The sequence below is a fragment of the Punica granatum genome, chromosome 6 (genome assembly GCF_007655135.1).
Source record: "Punica granatum isolate Tunisia-2019 chromosome 6, ASM765513v2, whole genome shotgun sequence".
In the NCBI taxonomy this organism is placed as follows: domain Eukaryota; kingdom Viridiplantae; phylum Streptophyta; class Magnoliopsida; order Myrtales; family Lythraceae; genus Punica; species Punica granatum.
The window spans coordinates 26,025,376-26,043,231 of NC_045132.1; the positions used below are offsets into that span (position 1 = coordinate 26,025,376).

Below are 17,856 nucleotides of genomic sequence, written 5' to 3' on the forward strand. Positions count from 1 at the left end.
TTACCAAACTTTATGGAAATAAGTTGAGAACCATTAAACCATGCATAATTTCTTGTGGTCATTCTATTATATTTTAGCTGCGAACTGCGAAACGGACATCGGCAGAACGGTCAATTAATTTTATTTTATTTTTTGCCACCTTGTAATTATCAAGTGTGCCGCTCAGTCAACAAACAATTATCACGTGTCATTTTCTGCAACCGGAACCTTTTGGCCGATGATGACATCTTGGAAGGTGGAAGTAGGAAGGAAGAACGACGTCGCATCCGGTCAAATATGGCTCAGTTTCCTCTCGCTGTTCCCTGCAATCACACACAACTCACTCCCTCTCCATGTTTAGGATTCAATTGCTTCAGTACAGCGAAGTATACATGATGTTGGATTTAGGAAGATAGACCGAAAACCAAGAAGATAAATTTGGTGACCGATGATGACCCGAGGGGTCGAGGAGATCAGTCTTGAGGTCCAGGGAAAAGCAAGAAGCGGACTGAATCTTTGTGTTTTTAGTTTGTACTGGTGTTTTTAACGGTTATTCCCAAAACCAAGAAGATATACTTGGCGAACGACATCCCTAGGGGGTCGAGAAGATCAGTCTTGAGCTTCTGCACAGGAACAAGCTCGACGCAGGCTGGCGATTGAGTGAAGGGAAAAGCAGACTAAACCTTGGTGTTTTTGTACAGGTGTTTGTCTTCTTACCTTGTAGTTTTTTAGTATGGTATCGACTATCGAGAGTTTGTTGTCCCACATCGGATAATTGATTAAAATATATCATAAGCTTACAAGAGAGGGATAGTACAACTTAATGGCTCAAACTTTTTAATTGAAAAATGAGTTCAATCGCTTATAAGTCTGGTGAATATGTTATATACGGGTTCAAAGTGTTTTGTTATAGTATATTTATATTTACGTTCCATAGACCGTAAAAATTCACACTTGAGCCTATACAGATTTGAGTCCATCTGCAATCCAAAAGCTTAAATTAATAGATTGTTGAACCCAAGTCGCATATAAGTTTGTGATTTCTTTATCAATTTTTTCATGTGGGATAACGTATCTCAATATCCACCCTCACGTGGCAACGTGTGGTCCAACATGTGTCACGTGCCCTTAAACATCCGCCTTTAACAACTGATCACGAGCCGGACATTCTATTCCGTGCTCGTGCAAGGGGAGACAAATATCAAACTAGCCTCGAATTCCACACTCGGGCCTAACTAGAGGTGCACATTTAGCTATCTCGGAGCTGGACCGGACCACTCTTGTGCCTGATTAACATGAAGCGCACTCTTTACTGTCTCGAAACTGAATATGGTGTGGTGTGAACTCACATGAGCACGCGGAAGTATAATCCTATCTGATACCATGTAGAAATCGATGTAAAACCGATGAAGAAGTCAAAAGAAGACAGAATTGCAGAGAATCTGCAATGTATTGCCATGCTTTATTCCACTGTAAAACAATGATTATATAGACATACACATCAAAGTAAATTCCCAATAATATGAAGTCTAAGCGGGAAACAAATAATGTCTAGTCTAAAACAAAAGCTACTTTACAAAGTTACACAATATAGGAGATACTCGAGAAGATACTCGAGATACTCGATTTCAATCTCTCCTCAGCAAGTTGGGTTTTTGACGCAGTGTACACATGAGTAACCTGTCACAGACCCATTGATTCGCGCATGAATACCGGAACTATGACATTCAACTCCCTATTGATTTTTCGAATACTTAGGTAATTGGCATCCAACTTGAATAAATTCGAGAATTGGACAAAGAGCACGAAAGCTCAAATTTTTATTGATAATCCAAAAATAACTCCTCCAGCCCTAGGGTTTATACAAAGCTTAAATAGGGTTTAAAAAAAATTAAATTGCATAAAAAGAAATATTTTTTTCTAAAATTGCAAAAAAAACACCCTAATTAACATAAAATTGCCTGTTTGAGACCCTAAACGATGGAATTCATCTAAAATATCGAAATTTCACGGCCACAGACCGTGAGTTTTGCTCCTAGGGTCGTCATAACCTATTTTTCTCTAGGTACCGACTTGCCAGGTCTTCTGCCGCATCAATGTTCGGAATCCTCACGCTCAAACTTGAGGGAGGAGTATTACTGTTGTATATCAGCTGTATCTTGAGCATCTTCTCGAGTATCTCCTATATCGTGTAACTTTGTAAAGTAACTTTTGTTTTAGACTAGACATTATTTGTTTCCTGCTTAGACTTTATATTACTAGGAATTTACTTTGATATATATGTCTATATAATCCTTGTTCTACAGTGGAATAAAGCACGGCAATACATTGCGGATTCTCTGCAATTCTGTCTTCTTTTGACTTCTTCATCGGTTTTACACCGATTTCTTCATGGACTGACCTCAAAAAGGTCCAATATAATTAAAGAAAAGGTCGGCAACTGGAATTGATGTGCATTGGTGATGCTGATTCATTGTGTGGTCCATTGTATTAATATTTATTTGGCCAATTACATAAAGAAAGATATAATCAATTTCTTGAATTGCATATTCTTTTCCATAAATGACAACAAATGACATGACAAAGAAAAAGAAAAGATACACTCGTCTTGTTCAAGTTAAGTCATGCATTTTAATCTGAGAGACCATTCACCAATGATGATAATAATAATAATAATAATAATAATCAAAGAGACCGATATAGATATAAACTAGAATTCTTATTATGTATGAATTTTTTAGCAACATGTGGTCCGCTGTAAACAAATTCTTTTCTTGCACGATGCTCTCTTTATGTGAAATTTTCTTGGTAAATGGTAGTTGAGAATTGAGATGCATGGAGTGGAGGCAGTCGTTATTTTGATTTTGTAATTGCATCCATAAACTACAGGGAAGCTGACATATTTCACTATTTATTTATTATTTATATTTATTATCAATTCAACGAAGACTCTGGATTGAGATTGGAATCAATGTCATTTTTTTTGTGCATTTTTAAAATAAAAGTTATATCATATTTTGGGATAATTCTTTTTTGTTAAAAAGATATATATATTTTTTCAATCTATAGGTTATTTTTGGAAAAAAAGGGATCTATATAGATTTTCTCCTTTTGAGTTTTTCTTAGAGATGATTCACATATTTTGAAGAATAAGTTTTGTAAAAGAAGTCAAAGAGGAAATAATCCAGCGGCATACGAGTTCGTTTAATAATTAAGAAATTTTAAATGTGATACTTATTGTGGAATTACTCATACTTCTTTATTAGATATTTAAAATTTTTATTCTCTGTATCATATCGTTTACTGAAAGGAGAACTAATTAGACCTGAAAAACAAGATAACCGACAAAAGTTGGTTGATTTGGAAAGGAATATTCCTCTTCCACAAAATCATAAAAATTATCACTAAATTTTTTAGGTTAAAAAATGCTCAATAATATGATAATTGCTTGATAAGCAAATTTTAAAATTACATTATTTTTAAGATACCTTGTTTGATATTTTATTGTGTGTATATATATATAATCGGCCTCTGTTAATAAAATTCTCCACTATTAAAACATCCATAAAGGAAACGTTATAACCACCGCTCATTATGGAGTATCATTTAACCCTATTTTATTTTTTCGTCAATTCAATAATACAATCATTATTTTTTTATTTTTCTTCAATATAATAATAAATTTTATGATGTACTTTTTCTTAACCATTGTTATAACTAATTTTATACTAAATTCTCTTAATCATACATTATCTTTTCATCAATTCAATAACACAATTATTATTTTTATTTTCTTCTTAAATTTAATAATAAATTGTCACACATACTTTTTTATAATCATCATTATAACCTACTTAAATATATACATAAATATTTGAAATGAACTTCACTTCATTACCAAACGCCACTTATTTTGCCTAATCTTAATAAATTTCAAAAATATTTTTTGAGACTTCAACACAGGACTTTCTGCCCCAAAAAAAGGCAAAAATAAATTTCACGAAAAGAAAAACAATTAAAATAAAATTGAATTAATAACAAAAAAATACAAAATTTTCATATTTTGACAATTTTAGTATGAATTTTTTTTCTTAACCTGAAATGCATAAACTTTCAATTTGATAACAATTCTAGTACGACGTCAAATTTTCCGTTAATTTGGATAGAATCGAGATCACATAGGGCGTCGACAACCCCAATCAGAGGAAGGACGTTGACCATCCCAATCAGAAGGAGGGAGCCGACGACCCCAATCAGGGCAGTGATGGCTGGAATCGAGGCCCTCACCCCGCAGAATTGGATGAACCCTCAAATTAGGAATTTTCTTTTCGGCGGCATCCTTTCGCATTGACGGCGAGTGGAGTGCCACAATCCCATTCATCATTTTTTATCTACATAAACTAAAGTCCATAGCACTGGCAACGTCTCTATTCAATATAGAATATAATAAATATATATGGAATATATATTCCATATTCCGTATATAGAATATATATAAAAATAGATTTCCATTTTGATTTTGAATTCTAAATAAAAACGAAATAAAAAAGGCGAATTTCATTTTATTTGAATTCCTTTTCTTTAGCTTGAGAAAGACGGTCAAAAAATTCCCAATCATGGTCCTTGTAGAAGGAGAGGAAGGAATCAAGAAGAAGGTTTCAGCAACAACGGGTTTTATTGCAAGATAGCTCACGATGTTCATATCGATCTATTATGCGCCTCTGCATCCAGCATTGGGTAGACCTTATACAATAACTATCCTAGCTCTACCCTATCTCTGATTCCGACAGGTGAAGCCACAACTCCGGCCACCCCCTTGATTAGGATTTTCGACATCCTCCCCCGATTGGGATGGCCGACGCTCTTTATGGTATTAATTCCGTTCAAATTGACGAAAAATTTGTCTCATTGGTAAAATTGTTGTCAAATTGAAAATTTATGCATTTTTAAGTTATGAAAAAAAATTAGTACTAAAATTATTAAAATACGAAACTTTTTTATATATATTTTTTATTAACCCAATAAAATCAGTAAAAAAACTAAGGACGAGGCTTCACAGAAGCAGAGACAGACAAAAACTTCCTGAGTCATAAGGCACCTTGTAAAGTACCGTCTCCTTCCATTGAAATTCCCAAAGAATTCCGCCCGCTGAAGGAAAGGAAAGGCAAAAAAAAAAAAAAAGGCTCGAAGCTTCCCCTCCCCCATGGCGGAAAATCCCCGTCCTCCGGTCACCGGCTACCCCGTGCCACCCGCCGGTGCCTACTCCAACGGCTACCCTGCTGCGCCGGCCTCCAACACTGCCTACCCCTACGCTGCTCCTCCTCCTCAGCACAACAACTACCAGTACTACGGGCCGCAGTACCAGCGCCGCAACGCCTTCATCCGCTACTTCCTGGTGGCCCTGATTTCCTTCTTCATCATCACCGGCTCGATTATCTTCATCGTCTGGCTGGTGCTCCGCCCCCGGATCCCCGAGTTTACTGTCCAGTCGGTCAAAGTCACGAACTTTTCCGTCGTCGACTCCCAGCACGTGTCCGGCATTTGGCAGGTCCGGCTCCTGGTCGCGAACCCTAACAAGAAGATGAAGATCTCGTACGCCACCATGGACTCCACGCTCTTCTACAAATCGGAGTTCATAACCGCCACGCGGATCCCACCGTTCGACCAGGGCACGAGGAACCAGACGGCCGTGGACACGTCCTTCTCCGTCCAGGACGCTTACGTGGCCGTCTCGGCTCTGAACACCCTCAACTCGGAGAGAGCTAAGGGGACAGTCCCGTTCCGGATTAGGGTTCTGGCCTGGGTCAGATTCAGGTCGGGGTGGTGGCGGGCGAGGAGTAGGCTGCTCAAGGTTTGGTGTGAGGACCTGACAGTGGGCCTATCTTCTTCGAATAATCGGACCGCCGATTTGGTTGGTGGAGAAAGGGATTGCAAGGTTAGAATATGACTTATGTTAACTTCTGCTCCCTCAATTCGGTTTTGCTTGGGAGATAAATTTCGTGTAATCTTTTTGACTTTGTTTTAGCTTGCGCGAACAATTAGATGTATATTGAAGGTTTAGATATTCATGTCATCGTGATTGATTCATAGTTTTATTCGTTATACAGTCGGTTTCTTGAAAGTCCGGTTTGTTTCTGCTTGTTTTGATCATTATGATTGATTTCGGCGAATGAAAGATCAATATTACGCAAATGGATACATGGAGACCTGACTACGGATCTCTCTTAAGTTACGTGATAGCACGCGTTGTTCAATTCTTTGAGATGGCTGCAAGAAAGCTGGGGCAATTGGAGTTGGGTGATTCGTATTATTGGGAACTCAGGGGGACAATCCCGAAAACTCTCCCGGGTGGTCAAGTCTACTTTTATCGATTTATGCATGATTATAGCAGGTTTCCCAGTATTTTCAGAGCTGCGTTGGTCATATTTTGGCGTGCTTTCTAGTCCTCTTTACGGGATTGTCCTTGATACCATATGTTAGTTTTATACTCTATATGTGAAACTCGGGAGAATTTGCAGACTGTATCGGTTCTCCTGTACTGAGTGGATATATTCAGAGCCCTATTCAAGGCATTGGAGGAGCGGAAAGTGGCAATCTAGCATCTTTAGTAGTATTCAAGGCAGTGTAGGAGCTGATATATGCTCAGTGTTTCGCTCGTTAGGAAGTTTTGTGGGTTTTTCTTTTCTAAGGACATCGCCTGGCTATACTTGGTCTCTCGTGCAGTAATTGCATCAATGATGGTTACCTATCGGAAACAGTACTGAGAAGTTAGTTATTTGACCAATTGGAAGGCCAATGTTGCACCATGAGATGTTGGTACATTAAGTTGAGCCTCATTTGTTCGTAGGACGTTATCAGCGAAGTGTATGGTGGCTTGATGAAGTAGGGAGGACGAAGCCCATCAAAGCTTCTTCTAGCCTAAGTATATGTTGCTGCTGTATTTTCCCATCCGTATCTGCAGAAATGTTATTTATAGATTCCTGGTAGGATACTCTAGTTTTTGTTGGATTGCTCTTGCAGTTGCAGAGTTTGTTCGATTGTATATAGTAACAGGAGAGGTTGAGGGTCCCACTACCTAAAGCCTTTTTCCTTGGATGCTAGAGGTTGTTCTTCGATTTACTTTCAGCTTGGCAATGTTATAGTTTGATTTGGGGAGTTAGATGCATACACTACTATCCCAGTAAACTAGGTATCTCATTTAAAACATGGACGGTCTTGTACTTCTTCATTCGCTTCGGGTTGTCTTGCTCTGTGTTTTGCAGTCATCCAATGCTTTCTGGTTAAAAATGGCACGGGTAGTTCTTCCTCTACCTTTGTAATGATTGATGGTCTCAATTTTCTTGCTTGATAACCTTCTGGGATGTTGCTGTACTAAAGGTTGAATATTTCAGATAGTGAAGAGTCGGGGTCCGAGAGATAGGCGAAGCATATGATACACTGTGTTTCCATTTGGGCTATATGTGAGGGATGTAGGAGATCTCTAGTTGCCCGAGACGGGTGCTTTAGCTATTTGCTTCATCCAAAGCCCCAAGTGCTCATCTCCTGGGAAAGGATCCATGCACTTTGGTGTCAAGCAATTCAATTTAGAGATGTTTGCACTGTTTCAAATAGGAAGACACGGACAGGTTAGATGGAATAGTTTGGTGTACTCGACGCTATCATCTTTTTCCTGACCAGCACGGTTACGCCTGAAAGATATGGCCTGATAAAATGGGGTCACTGAATTCTCATCTCATGGCCACAAATCACAAGAAGCTGTTATTATGATATCCATTTTCATTTTTTTTTTCTTTTTTTCCAATACATGGATGGGCCTCCAACTTATGCTCGAGCAGTGGTCCAGAACATCATCGAAAAGACCCTTTAGAATTCTAATTTCTATCTTTGATGATGTGGGCCACAACAGGTGGGAGACCACTCACTTTGGTCCATTTACTTGGCTATTTGATCATGAGGAAAAACAGCTCTTGGCCCAAATTCTATGCCGGAAAAGAAATCGGAATAGGGAAATTATGAGAAATGGCGTATATATATGATTGCAATACAGTGGCACACGTTCTCAAAACTAAGAAGTCTCAGAAGATTCAATTCTCACAAATGGGACTTTCTGTGCATATTAATTTGTTGTTCGAAAGGAATAGTTCGGTTCGTGTTTGCTTTTTCTTCCCATATATTTACTTCCTTTCGCTTGTATGGCAGTTAGTCGGATTCTCTGCTTTAAGGAGTTTCCCCAGAACGAAGTGATAAAAACTTTGCTGGGAATTCTGCTTTATTCTACTTTTCACTTTTTCCTGCATATCTTTCTCTCTTTCTTTCTTGTGGATCGGTTAACTGAATCAAAGGCAACCTTACAGACAACGTTCCACAAGGATTCATGGAAGATCCTAATGCTGCTTTATTAGCCCAGATAAAAGATATAACAAGATTCATTCACTCGGGATCGAGGCGGAGAAATTTTCGATGCTTGAGAGATGGGAAAGCAATATTCTTCTCCTTTTCCAGTAAAACTCTGGTGGAAGATGAGAAATATTCCTAAAGATGGTTGAGATAACGTACGTCGGCCAAAGGTTCATGGAATCATTGCGCAGTGGCCGAGCTGATGTGGCGGTTTTATCTTGAGTCTTAAGCTTGGATTCCCCATTCATGGTTGCTTGCAACCAAACCCAGTTCTCTTCTAATCATTACATTGGGGACAAGCATCATATAAATCTGTCGAATTAGTAGTTCATAATGAAACTAATTTAACTTTCACGAACGAGTTCCCTCGTCTCCCCAACGATCTTAAAGACCGAGGTCGGGTGTATAAGATCAAATTACCGGCGAGTAGATTGCATCATACGACTGATTGCACGATAAAACTTTCCGGTTAATTAATGAAAGGTTTGAAGAGAAAAGGGTTGCAATTAATGAGCTATAGCTGGATATTGCGTACCCTTCAAAGCCAAGCCGAAGGTTACGAGCTTTAAAAGTTGATTGCTAGGCATAGATGACAACCCCTCCCTAAGCACATATAATGAGACCGTATGTTTCCCACTGGTATCGATAGGGTCACTGAGTAGAGCAGTTCGGGCTAGTTGATCATACCGTGCTATATAAAATGATGTTTCCTATAATTAGATGGAATAATCAATGACGGTCAATTCGTCAGGCTGACATGGATTAGCAGCAAGTTACATTTATGATTTATTTATCTATCACGTAATCGAGTCACTATGATCCTAAGTGGCATATATCTAATCAAATCGTAGACTCTCCGATCTCGAGCGATGGTTTGGTAAAATTAACCGATGATGCCCCCCCTAATCTTCAATGTCATGATTTTTCTAACTTTTGCCACCTATAAATCTCCCCCATCCACGACGCAAAAGCTCTTAGCTCTCTTGTGTCCTCCTGCTCACTAATTTCCCTCCACCATCTAAAATCCCATACTTCCCATATAGAGATATCGCATAAGCACCCGAGCTATGACGGCCAAGGACTGCAGCCACCACGACGAGGAGTGGGAGGCCCTGCGCCGCCGTGCTTTCATGTTCCTTGTAGGCCTTGTTGCCCTCGTCCTCTTCATCATCCTCCTCGTCTTCCTCGTTCTGCGCCCTTCCAAGCCAGCCTTCATACTCCGTGACGCCACCGTGTATGAGTTCAATGCCACGTCGCTGTCGGGCACACCAGGGCCAAACTTCCTGACCATAGATATGCAAGTCACCCTCTCGTCCCGGAACCCGAATGACCGCATTGGTATCTACTACTTCCAGCTCGACACCTACGTGTCCTACCGCGGGCAGCAGGTCACCCCCCCTTATCTCCTACCCGACTCGTACCAGGGCCACAAGGAGGTGATCGACTGGTCTCCTTTCCTCGTTGGGCATGCAGTCCCTGTGTCCCCGTACCTCGGGGACATGCTGTCCCAGGACCTGAATGCAGGCATGGTCCTCGTCAACGTGAAGTTAGATGGCAAGGTCAAGTGGAAGGTCGGGACGTGGATCTCGGGCTCCTACCACCTCCATGTCAACTGCCCCGCGATGTTGATGCTGAAGGCGTCGGGCAGTGGTGCGGCCGAGCCGTTGGCCACCGGGCTGTCGATGAAGGTCCAGCTCTCTCAGCAGTGCACTGTTGATGTCTAGCTGCGCGAATACAAGAAGAAAAAGTTCCCTTTCCATTCCAATGGACATGCCTCTGACCTCCCTAAGACAACGCTGGCCTTTTGCTCCCACCTTGTTTCAGCCAATTTATTCGTGATAATTAGAGATGTCTTTTTTTTAATATGATTAATTAGTTGAAGGAAATTGGAAAGTGGATATATTAGAAAATGAAATGCAGTTCATTGTGTTAATTAGCGATGATAATCAAGTTATTAGAGTCAACCACGAATTGTTGACCATTGAAGAATGTTCCCCGGTTGATATTAATATAATTGGAGATAATCATAAAGTTCAATTTTTGTAATGCGTACGTAATTGTTCATCGGGAGCGCATATTCTGGATCTCTGCTTTCCTCGATGAGCTAAATTTAATGTCCCACCGATTATTAGACATAGTGAAAATTAACATGACTTGCATAAAAAACCGAAAAACCGAAGATCGTAGCACGCGCGCACGGTATTTCGTCTACATTCGTAGTATTTCCTAGGTTTCAGCTACCTCGGGTTTGAGTTCAACAGGCGATGCAGTTGTCGAGCCGACTTTAATAATAGTGATAATGTTATGAAACCTGATAGATCAAATTGAACGTATCAGATAAATGTTCATCGATGAACACAACGAGACATTAATAAATGGTCGATCAAATCACCCTTAGGATTGAGACAGTTTGTTACGTTTTAGGTGGGGAATGTCATTTCGAGCATTTTTATGCTGCAAGAGTCGTGTCATTAAAGCCATCTCATTCCTAAGATCTAAAGAAAAGGCAAAGTGCAGAGGAACCAAACCATCATGGCGTTTGGAGGGATCAATCGACTTTTCTATCTTCACTTTCACCTTACAAAAAGCAGATCTTAACTCCGCTTCACCTACTGCTATTATTACCTTCTACGCGAGATCGAATGCTTAATAACCACCTGTGTATCTCACCGAAAAGCTTCAACCACTCGAGCCTACGATTTTTTGCAGAAGGTCGAGGTCGTCGACTCCACCAGCATTGCCATATCAAAGTCCATACCGCCCTTTAAGATCCTCTCGTGCTTGTGAGAGCACACGTGGATTTGATCCGATGACGGTCGAGCATGATTTTTCATCTTTGGCGCAACAATGATGATGTAAGTAAGTCTCTATGCTTGTGTTTGATTTTCGAGTTGGATCGTGATCTAATTCAACTTGATTCTATATAATAATTGTAAGTGTTAACAAATATATTGATGTGAAAAATAAAATAATATATGTATATATATATATATGAAAATAAGTGAAGAATTTATTATTAAAAATTAATTATAAAAATGATAAATAAGTGATAAATTATTATTAAATGATAAGAAAAAACAAGACGCTAATGATTATATTGTTGAATTTATTTTTGAAAAAGAGAAAAAAACAAAATAATGATGATTATATTGTTGAATTTATTCGGGGAAGAATAGAACTGAATTAGGTAGATTAGATTATTATGTCATATGAGCCGTGACTGACTCAATATTGCAACTGACTTAACGCAAGCCATGTGAAAAGAGAGACTCAGCATCAGCTCAACTGAACAACTTACTTTGGTCTCTATTGGAACCGACAAGATTTTTAATTAAGGCCCATAACCACTGTACAAGCTGACTGCTACTGAAAACAAACTCATATCTTCAAAGATTCAACTATTACCTGAGCATAACATCATTATCCCAATGTATTTTTCTTCTCACCATACTATAAAAAAACGATTGCGCTGATGGAGTTACACAAGATCTTGTCACCTATTGTAATTATGCTGCCACGGGAGAGAGGAGGGGATGAACTACAAACTACAGACTTTCTTTTGCTCTCTTCCGAGCCAAAAAGCGCTCCTTAGCAGCGGCAACAGCATCTTCACTTCTCTTATGATGATTGCCCTTGGGCTGATCTGATGGCGGCGGCTCTGTGGAATCCTTTTGTTGCGATGAAGGGACATCGGGTACATGTTTAGCATCAGCTGGTTCGATCCTAGGAGCGGGATAGACCTGAGGTTTATTCTCTGGTTCAATCTTAGGAGCGGCCGGGACATCGGGTTTGTTCGCTTCTCGTGCCCTTGAAGGCTTCACTCTCGAGCTTGGGCCAGGTGATATGTGACCACTGCCTTCTGGTGCATCGGGGGCAACCTCTTCTTTCTTCTCGGCAGGCTTACTCGATTCAGGATGCTTCTCGGGCTTCTTTGACTCAAATCCTCTTGAACCAAAAGCTACATTTTTCGAGAGGTTGAAGTAGAAGTCACTCAAGTCACTCTTCTTTGTAACCTGTATTAATCAAGAGAACAGACAATGAGCAAGAGGATATTTGTACAAATTCATAAACACTACCCATTTTCACCTGATATAGAGCTGCAGAGAGCAGAACGGAACCATGACGCATAAAACTCTAAGTTCATCGGCACGGCAACCCAAAAGCCATCATTTGATTACTTTCACATTATTTCCGTCATATTAGTCAAAGGAATATTTTGGGCAAATCTGCTCAGCTTACCTCAAGCAATCCTGAACAGCTTCACCTAGGAATCTAAAAGACAAATATGGATAGAGGTATGCTAATCTTGCCCATGAAGTTATCGTTGAACCACTACAATGAAACAGTATTTTTTTGGTCATGGGAACATCAACTAGACATTTTCTGAGTTGAAACCCCATAAGCTGGTAACAAGAGCCAGTAACAAGAAAGGTAAAGGGCAATGCCAACAAATCTTACATCCTCTTTCTCCTCGCGAAGTTCACGTAGACGTTCTTCCTCCTTCCACTTATCTTGCTCCGCGAGTTTCCTCTTGTATGCACTCGTAACAAACTTGTCCTTGTCGGCGTACAAGTGGTCGTCCTTGCTCCTCTCTTTAGCAATCTGTCTCTCGTAGATTATCTCATGCTCCCTTTGTCGTCGTTCTACACTCTTCTTCAAGCTCATGATATATTTAGGCTGTACGGGAAGAAGATATCGCTTATCAGTGTTAAAGAAACTAGAATGGAAGAAAAAACTGCCCATCAATCACATTACAAGAGACAGACAAAGAAGATAGAAGACAAGCCACACATTAACAAAAACTTAAGAAAAAGAGTAGTTTCTACTAAAAAAATCTGTTCTTTTCCCTTTAAATCAGTCACCCGAGATGTTGCTCAGAAAGAATGTTTCACAATATCCCTATACATGGAGGAAAAGAGAAACTATCTTCACAATAATTTCCAAATCTCAAGTTCCACTCAACCATTTCTCATTTCCGAGGCGAAATCTATTAGCAGAACTAATTCAAGCATTAGGATAGGATGTTTCCACCACGGAGATAAGCAATTACGAGCACTAAAACAACCGCAATCACAAAATGTGTGCTCGAGGAATTTTAGAAGCTAGCCATTGCATAACAGAACCGATTAACTATCAGATTTTCTCAGCTCAATCAATTTCTGCTTTATTTTACCAGAAAAGATTGGACTAGAGAGGGGAGAGCAAGAGTACCTTCCTCTCTTCGCGATCTAAGGCTCGAGGACGAGCAACTTCCTGCTTCAGCTTATCATAAACTCCATCGTAATCGAAAATCGTCGGATCTTCTTCCAGAGCCTTCTGCTGTTGCTCCTCTATCTAATGCAAAATCAAACAAGCCACGAACAGAACATTATTAGATATGAAAGGCAAGCTCATCATCAGAATACAAAAAGTAAGGAACTTTTGCGAACCACTCACCTCCTTGAGAGCCCTGCTCCTGATGGTCTGCTGAGATACAGCTCTCTCGGCAGCGTCATCCTCGTCGTCATCATCGCGGAACCCAGCCAGAGGAGGGCGAGGCCTCGTCGGCTGCTTCTTCTGCTGCGAAGGCGGAACCCTAAGCTCCAGTCCGTACTTCTTCATCGTCTTGCCACTGAAACAACACGAAACAGAAGTCAAAATTGTTGCCTGAGGCTGTGCTCGATTCACCAATTTCGATGTAGGAACTAATCGGGCATCAGATTCTAACAAGAGAAAGCAATAATCATCCAACTGAAGCCTCCACCTCCCAAATCGTAGAAAGATGAAAAGAGGAAAGGGAAGGGAACGGGAATGGCACGTACCTGAATTTGACACCGGAGCTGTAAACAGGTTACGGAAGCCGGAGAGGAGGCGGGGGGGAGCTGCTGTCGACTGCCGCGGCGATCCACGGCGGTACAGCGGCCTTTCTTCGGCGAATAAAAGGTCTGATCAACCGCAGGAAGAAGGGGAATAAAGAAGAATGGCATGTCGTCGGCATCCATATATGGTATACCCATAAACGGCGTTAACTCACGTTTTCCTAGACCGGGCTTCCCCAAGCGGACCGGATTCGGTACATTCACTTCCAGTGAACCGGGTGGGTCTGACCGGATCGTATGCGGACCGTTCTGGAGGATTACGAGATTGATTGAGGGGCCTTCTTTCTCTGGGGCAGAACACCGGTCCTGTCCGTTACCGCTTACGTCTGTGGTGGCCGTGGCGATTGAAACCAGAGCATCGGTAAGCTCACTCTCTTTCTCTCTCTCTGCAATTGTAATCCTTCTCATCATCAAATTGAAGCTTAATCGATCGATTCTGAGTTGCTTTACTGGGTTGGTTGCTCTTCGGTAAAAGACGCAGCTTTTATGAGCAATGGAAGATTTTGGCTTTAGTTTTGTTGATGTTGATGATGATGTGTGTTGATTCTCATTGAAATGTTTCGTACTAATGAGAACAGGGTATTGCACAGATATTCATTTTTCCACTTCAGTTCAGATATAATTTTTGCTCTTTCTTTTACATTTGTTGGGCCGAGGTTTAGACTTTAGAGAACTTTGAGCTCCTACTTTCTGTTTAAGGTTAGCAATTGCTGGAAGCAAATGTGATGCTTTTGAGTTCATTTATTGGCCACTCGATTTATTGATGTAGTGGGGCACACTTGCATACACATGTCACTGCGAAGTTTCTAGCTACAATCTACTTAGTTGAATGCATCCTGTTTTAGATTTTGATTGCTTTAGCAGTTTTCCCAGAAATGTCAGGATTAGTATAGGTAGTTGTCCGCATAGACAATATCCTCTCTGCCATATCGTGTCGACCTTTTGGGTTCTTCATCCTTTGGTTTGAAGTGCGTGTGGTGTCTTCTTTCTGCCAATTTCCCTTTTTTTCCAGAATCAGTAATCTGTTAAGAAATCAACACAAACTCTTCAATAAGGAAAGGCCTAGGAGGATTTGGAAAAGTGTAGGAGATAGGATTAGATATTTCTAGGAGAATAGTATAAGGATCATTATGTAATTATTTAGAAATATCTAGGGAGAAATACAAAGAAAAATCAAGAAGAGAGGAGAAATAGGAAGCAATTGAGGTGGTGAACAGGAGGCGGTGGAAACACCGACATAAACATATATACATGTGTGTGTGAGTGTGGTGTATGTATGTATGTGTATAAGCACAAACATAAGTGCACATCATATAAGCAAGCAAGTATACATTATATGAGCACACACACAAGAGATTGGCAGTGAGTGAGAATTAAGAGTGAGGTGAGTGTGCGTCCTCCAAGTGAGTAAAAGAGAGTGTGTGGGTAAGTGTCTGTGTATATTTGTGTAAGTATATTTCGAGATTAATAAACGTTCGTTGCTTGGTCCACCACACCCGAACCAAAGTATGCTAGTTAGTGTGCGGGAGAGCTCCTACAATTGGTATTGGAGCACCTGCAAGTGGAATCAGAGCTTCTACATAATCAACCTAAGTGCTATATTTGAACGTTGTGTTATATGGATGACTTAGTAGAAGACATTATATTATAGTTCATTGGTGAAGCAACTCAATCAGCTGACTTCCTATTTTCAGGAGTGGCAGTGAACTCCCAGCCATGATCATTTATTATAGCACATGCATATAGTTGTTTTCCCATTCATGTTCTTTGGAGTAGATTCATGTTTGTTGTTGCATATATCCATTTCATCAGCTTCGAGTAGCATTATATGCTCTCTGCCCTGCATATTGATGGGGTGTCCAGTTTTTGGTGGCCTAAGTATCTACAGTTGGTAGTAGTCACTTCTCCATGAGTTTTTTATTAATGTGGGGGAAACTTCATGATTTCGATTCTGTTATTAAGACAACTTGTGATGAAATAAAATTCTGCTAGACCCTTTAAATACTGGGGTTTGAACTAAGTCCCGAGCTTTGTTGCTACTTCAAGTCTCTGGAGAAAATTTTGGCTGATGCTAGGGGAATTCGGTTTCAAAAATCAACATCCTTTGCAATTGATAAGGTGAACCATACGCTTTGCTTGCTTATATCTTCTGTATTTGATCACATCTAGAGCTCCTCTACTGATTTTTGCCCAGGTCATACGAGAATGGGAAACAAGCCTGTGAAGGAGGAAAAGAGGGATGAAATCATGTTGAAGATCGTGCCTCCTTTGGACAGAGCTTATGTCCATTGGCTAGCACGTGACCTTGAGAGGATCCACGGCTATACTCCGAGGAATGCCCGCGCTGTGAGGCCTCCTGATCATTATATCGAGTACATGCACTTGAATGGGTGGCTGGATGTGGACTTGGACGATCCCGATCTAGCTCATCTGTTAAAGTAGATAGACATGGTGTTTGCTGAGTACACAAGCCCTTCATTTCATTGTATGTGCATGTGTATTATCCATGTTCGCCCTATTGGACTCTATGGCAAACGTATCAAGAGAGGTTGATGTTGTAATATTTGCACACTGGATCTCACAACCAATCTGGTCCTTCGAGCTTATTATGTGATCATTGATAGAGCACTCGTTTCATGTGCATGATCAAGGAAAAAAGTGTTACCGTAATATTTGAGGCTCTTCAATCAGAAGCCCGGCCCGTTTAGAGATGGGCGTTTAGCCCATTAGAGATGGGCCTGGTGAAGGCCGATTCGTGGGGTAGAAAGGGAAGTGGTGGGTCCGTAAGGTTTGGAATTGGTTGGTCAGAGAGCAAGGGGGAGGTTACGCGCCAAAAGATCGCCGATTATTTGCTTCCCAACAGAAAAGGCGCGTATTCCCCGATTCGAACCTCGTCTTCCATTTTCCTTTTTTTTTTTTGGGCAAATTACAAAAAAAAACCCAAATTTTGTAAAATGTCTCAGTTTTGTCCTAAATTTTGTTTTGTAACAAAAAAAACCATAAGTTTTCTAAAATATCTCAAAAATGACCTCCGTTATAACTTCCGTCAATTTTTGCCTACGTGTGACCTACGTGGACTGTTAAAGGGACCCACTAGCCTACGTGTGACCTACGTGGACTGTTAAAGGGACCCACCATCAGCAGCAAAAATTGACGGAAGTTATAACGGAGGTCATTTTTGAGAAATTTTAGAAAACTTATGGTTTTTTTGTTACAAAACAAAATTTAGGACAAAATTGAGATATTTTACAAAACTTGAGTTTTTTTTTGTAATTTACCCTTTTTTTTTCCTGTTCTTTTTTTCCCTTCCCTTTGAAATAAAAAACCAAGTCATTGATACGCAAGCAAGTGATTTCTTTTTTTTTTTTAATTTTTTTTTCACTGAGACGGTGAAATGTTCTCAATATCTTAATCTTAATTGAAAGTAATTGCAGTTCGATTATCGACTCACTCTTTCTTTTTTCTTTTAGTTTGTTCGTTATCTGAATCCATGAAATTTCTTGATAATCTCATGGCTATTATTCTTACGCTTAATAACGCATCTAGTTTCACATAAATCGCCAGCTTTGGAAAAATTCCGATCAACAACTCTTTGCTTAAATAATCGATGGATTATGTTGCT

The 17,856-nt window shown here is 40.2% G+C and overlaps 4 protein-coding genes across 5 annotated transcripts; 3 read left to right on the forward strand and 1 right to left on the reverse strand.

Moving 5' to 3' along the window:
* Nucleotides 1-5,055: 5,055 nt before the first annotated feature.
* LOC116209830 (NDR1/HIN1-like protein 10) lies at nt 5,056-6,100 on the forward strand. The gene has a single exon (XM_031543550.1). It carries the CDS (start codon nt 5,183-5,185, stop codon nt 5,924-5,926), a length of 744 nt encoding a protein of 247 aa, XP_031399410.1. The 5' UTR covers nt 5,056-5,182; the 3' UTR covers nt 5,927-6,100.
* A 3,232-nt stretch (nt 6,101-9,332) lies between these two features.
* LOC116210049 (NDR1/HIN1-like protein 1) lies at nt 9,333-10,422 on the forward strand. Its single transcript, XM_031543848.1, has one exon. The coding sequence runs from the start codon at nt 9,444-9,446 to the stop codon at nt 10,098-10,100; it is 657 nt and encodes a 218-aa protein (XP_031399708.1). The 5' UTR covers nt 9,333-9,443; the 3' UTR covers nt 10,101-10,422.
* Nucleotides 10,423-11,674: 1,252 nt separating this feature from the next.
* LOC116211345 (nuclear speckle splicing regulatory protein 1-like) lies at nt 11,675-14,326 on the reverse strand. The gene is made up of 5 exons (XM_031545684.1): nt 14,178-14,326; nt 13,813-13,987; nt 13,588-13,710; nt 12,835-13,053; nt 11,675-12,389 (listed from the first exon to the last, which is right to left on the reverse strand). The coding sequence occupies exons 2-5, from the start codon at nt 13,975-13,977 to the stop codon at nt 11,922-11,924; spliced, it is 975 nt and encodes a 324-aa protein (XP_031401544.1). The 5' UTR covers nt 13,978-13,987; nt 14,178-14,326; the 3' UTR covers nt 11,675-11,921.
* A 122-nt stretch (nt 14,327-14,448) lies between these two features.
* On the forward strand, nt 14,449-16,862 carry LOC116211346. Of its 2 annotated transcripts, none has more exons than XR_004157648.1 (2): nt 14,449-14,595; nt 16,429-16,851. XR_004157648.1 is itself a non-coding variant. In XM_031545685.1 (2 exons), exon 2 carries the CDS (start codon nt 16,440-16,442, stop codon nt 16,674-16,676), a length of 237 nt encoding a protein of 78 aa, XP_031401545.1. In that variant the 5' UTR covers nt 16,130-16,352; nt 16,429-16,439; the 3' UTR covers nt 16,677-16,862. The 2 variants fall into 2 exon arrangements, 1 of the variants encoding a protein (XP_031401545.1); XM_031545685.1 differs by lacking the exon at nt 14,449-14,595 and adding an exon at nt 16,130-16,352 and having other exon boundaries at nt 16,429-16,862.
* The last annotated feature ends 994 nt before the right edge of the window (nt 16,863-17,856 follow it).

Excerpts from the sequence above, each read along its gene's own strand:
- LOC116210049 (XM_031543848.1), top strand. The coding sequence starts at position 9,444 with ATGACGGCCAAGGACTGCAGCCACCACGACGAGGAGTGGGAGGCCCTG.
- LOC116211346 (XM_031545685.1), top strand. The coding sequence starts at position 16,440 with ATGGGAAACAAGCCTGTGAAGGAGGAAAAGAGGGATGAAATCATGTTG.
- LOC116211345 (XM_031545684.1), bottom strand. The coding sequence starts at position 13,977 with ATGAAGAAGTACGGACTGGAGCTTAGGGTTCCGCCTTCGCAGCAGAAG. Across the intron at positions 13,054-13,587 it reads TAGATCGCGAAGAGAGGAAG|CCTAAATATATCATGAGCTT; the intron begins GTACTCTTGCTC and ends CTTCCCGTACAG. Across the intron at positions 12,390-12,834 it reads TTCGCGAGGAGAAAGAGGAT|GTTACAAAGAAGAGTGACTT; the intron begins GTAAGATTTGTT and ends TGATTAATACAG.
- LOC116209830 (XM_031543550.1), top strand. The coding sequence starts at position 5,183 with ATGGCGGAAAATCCCCGTCCTCCGGTCACCGGCTACCCCGTGCCACCC.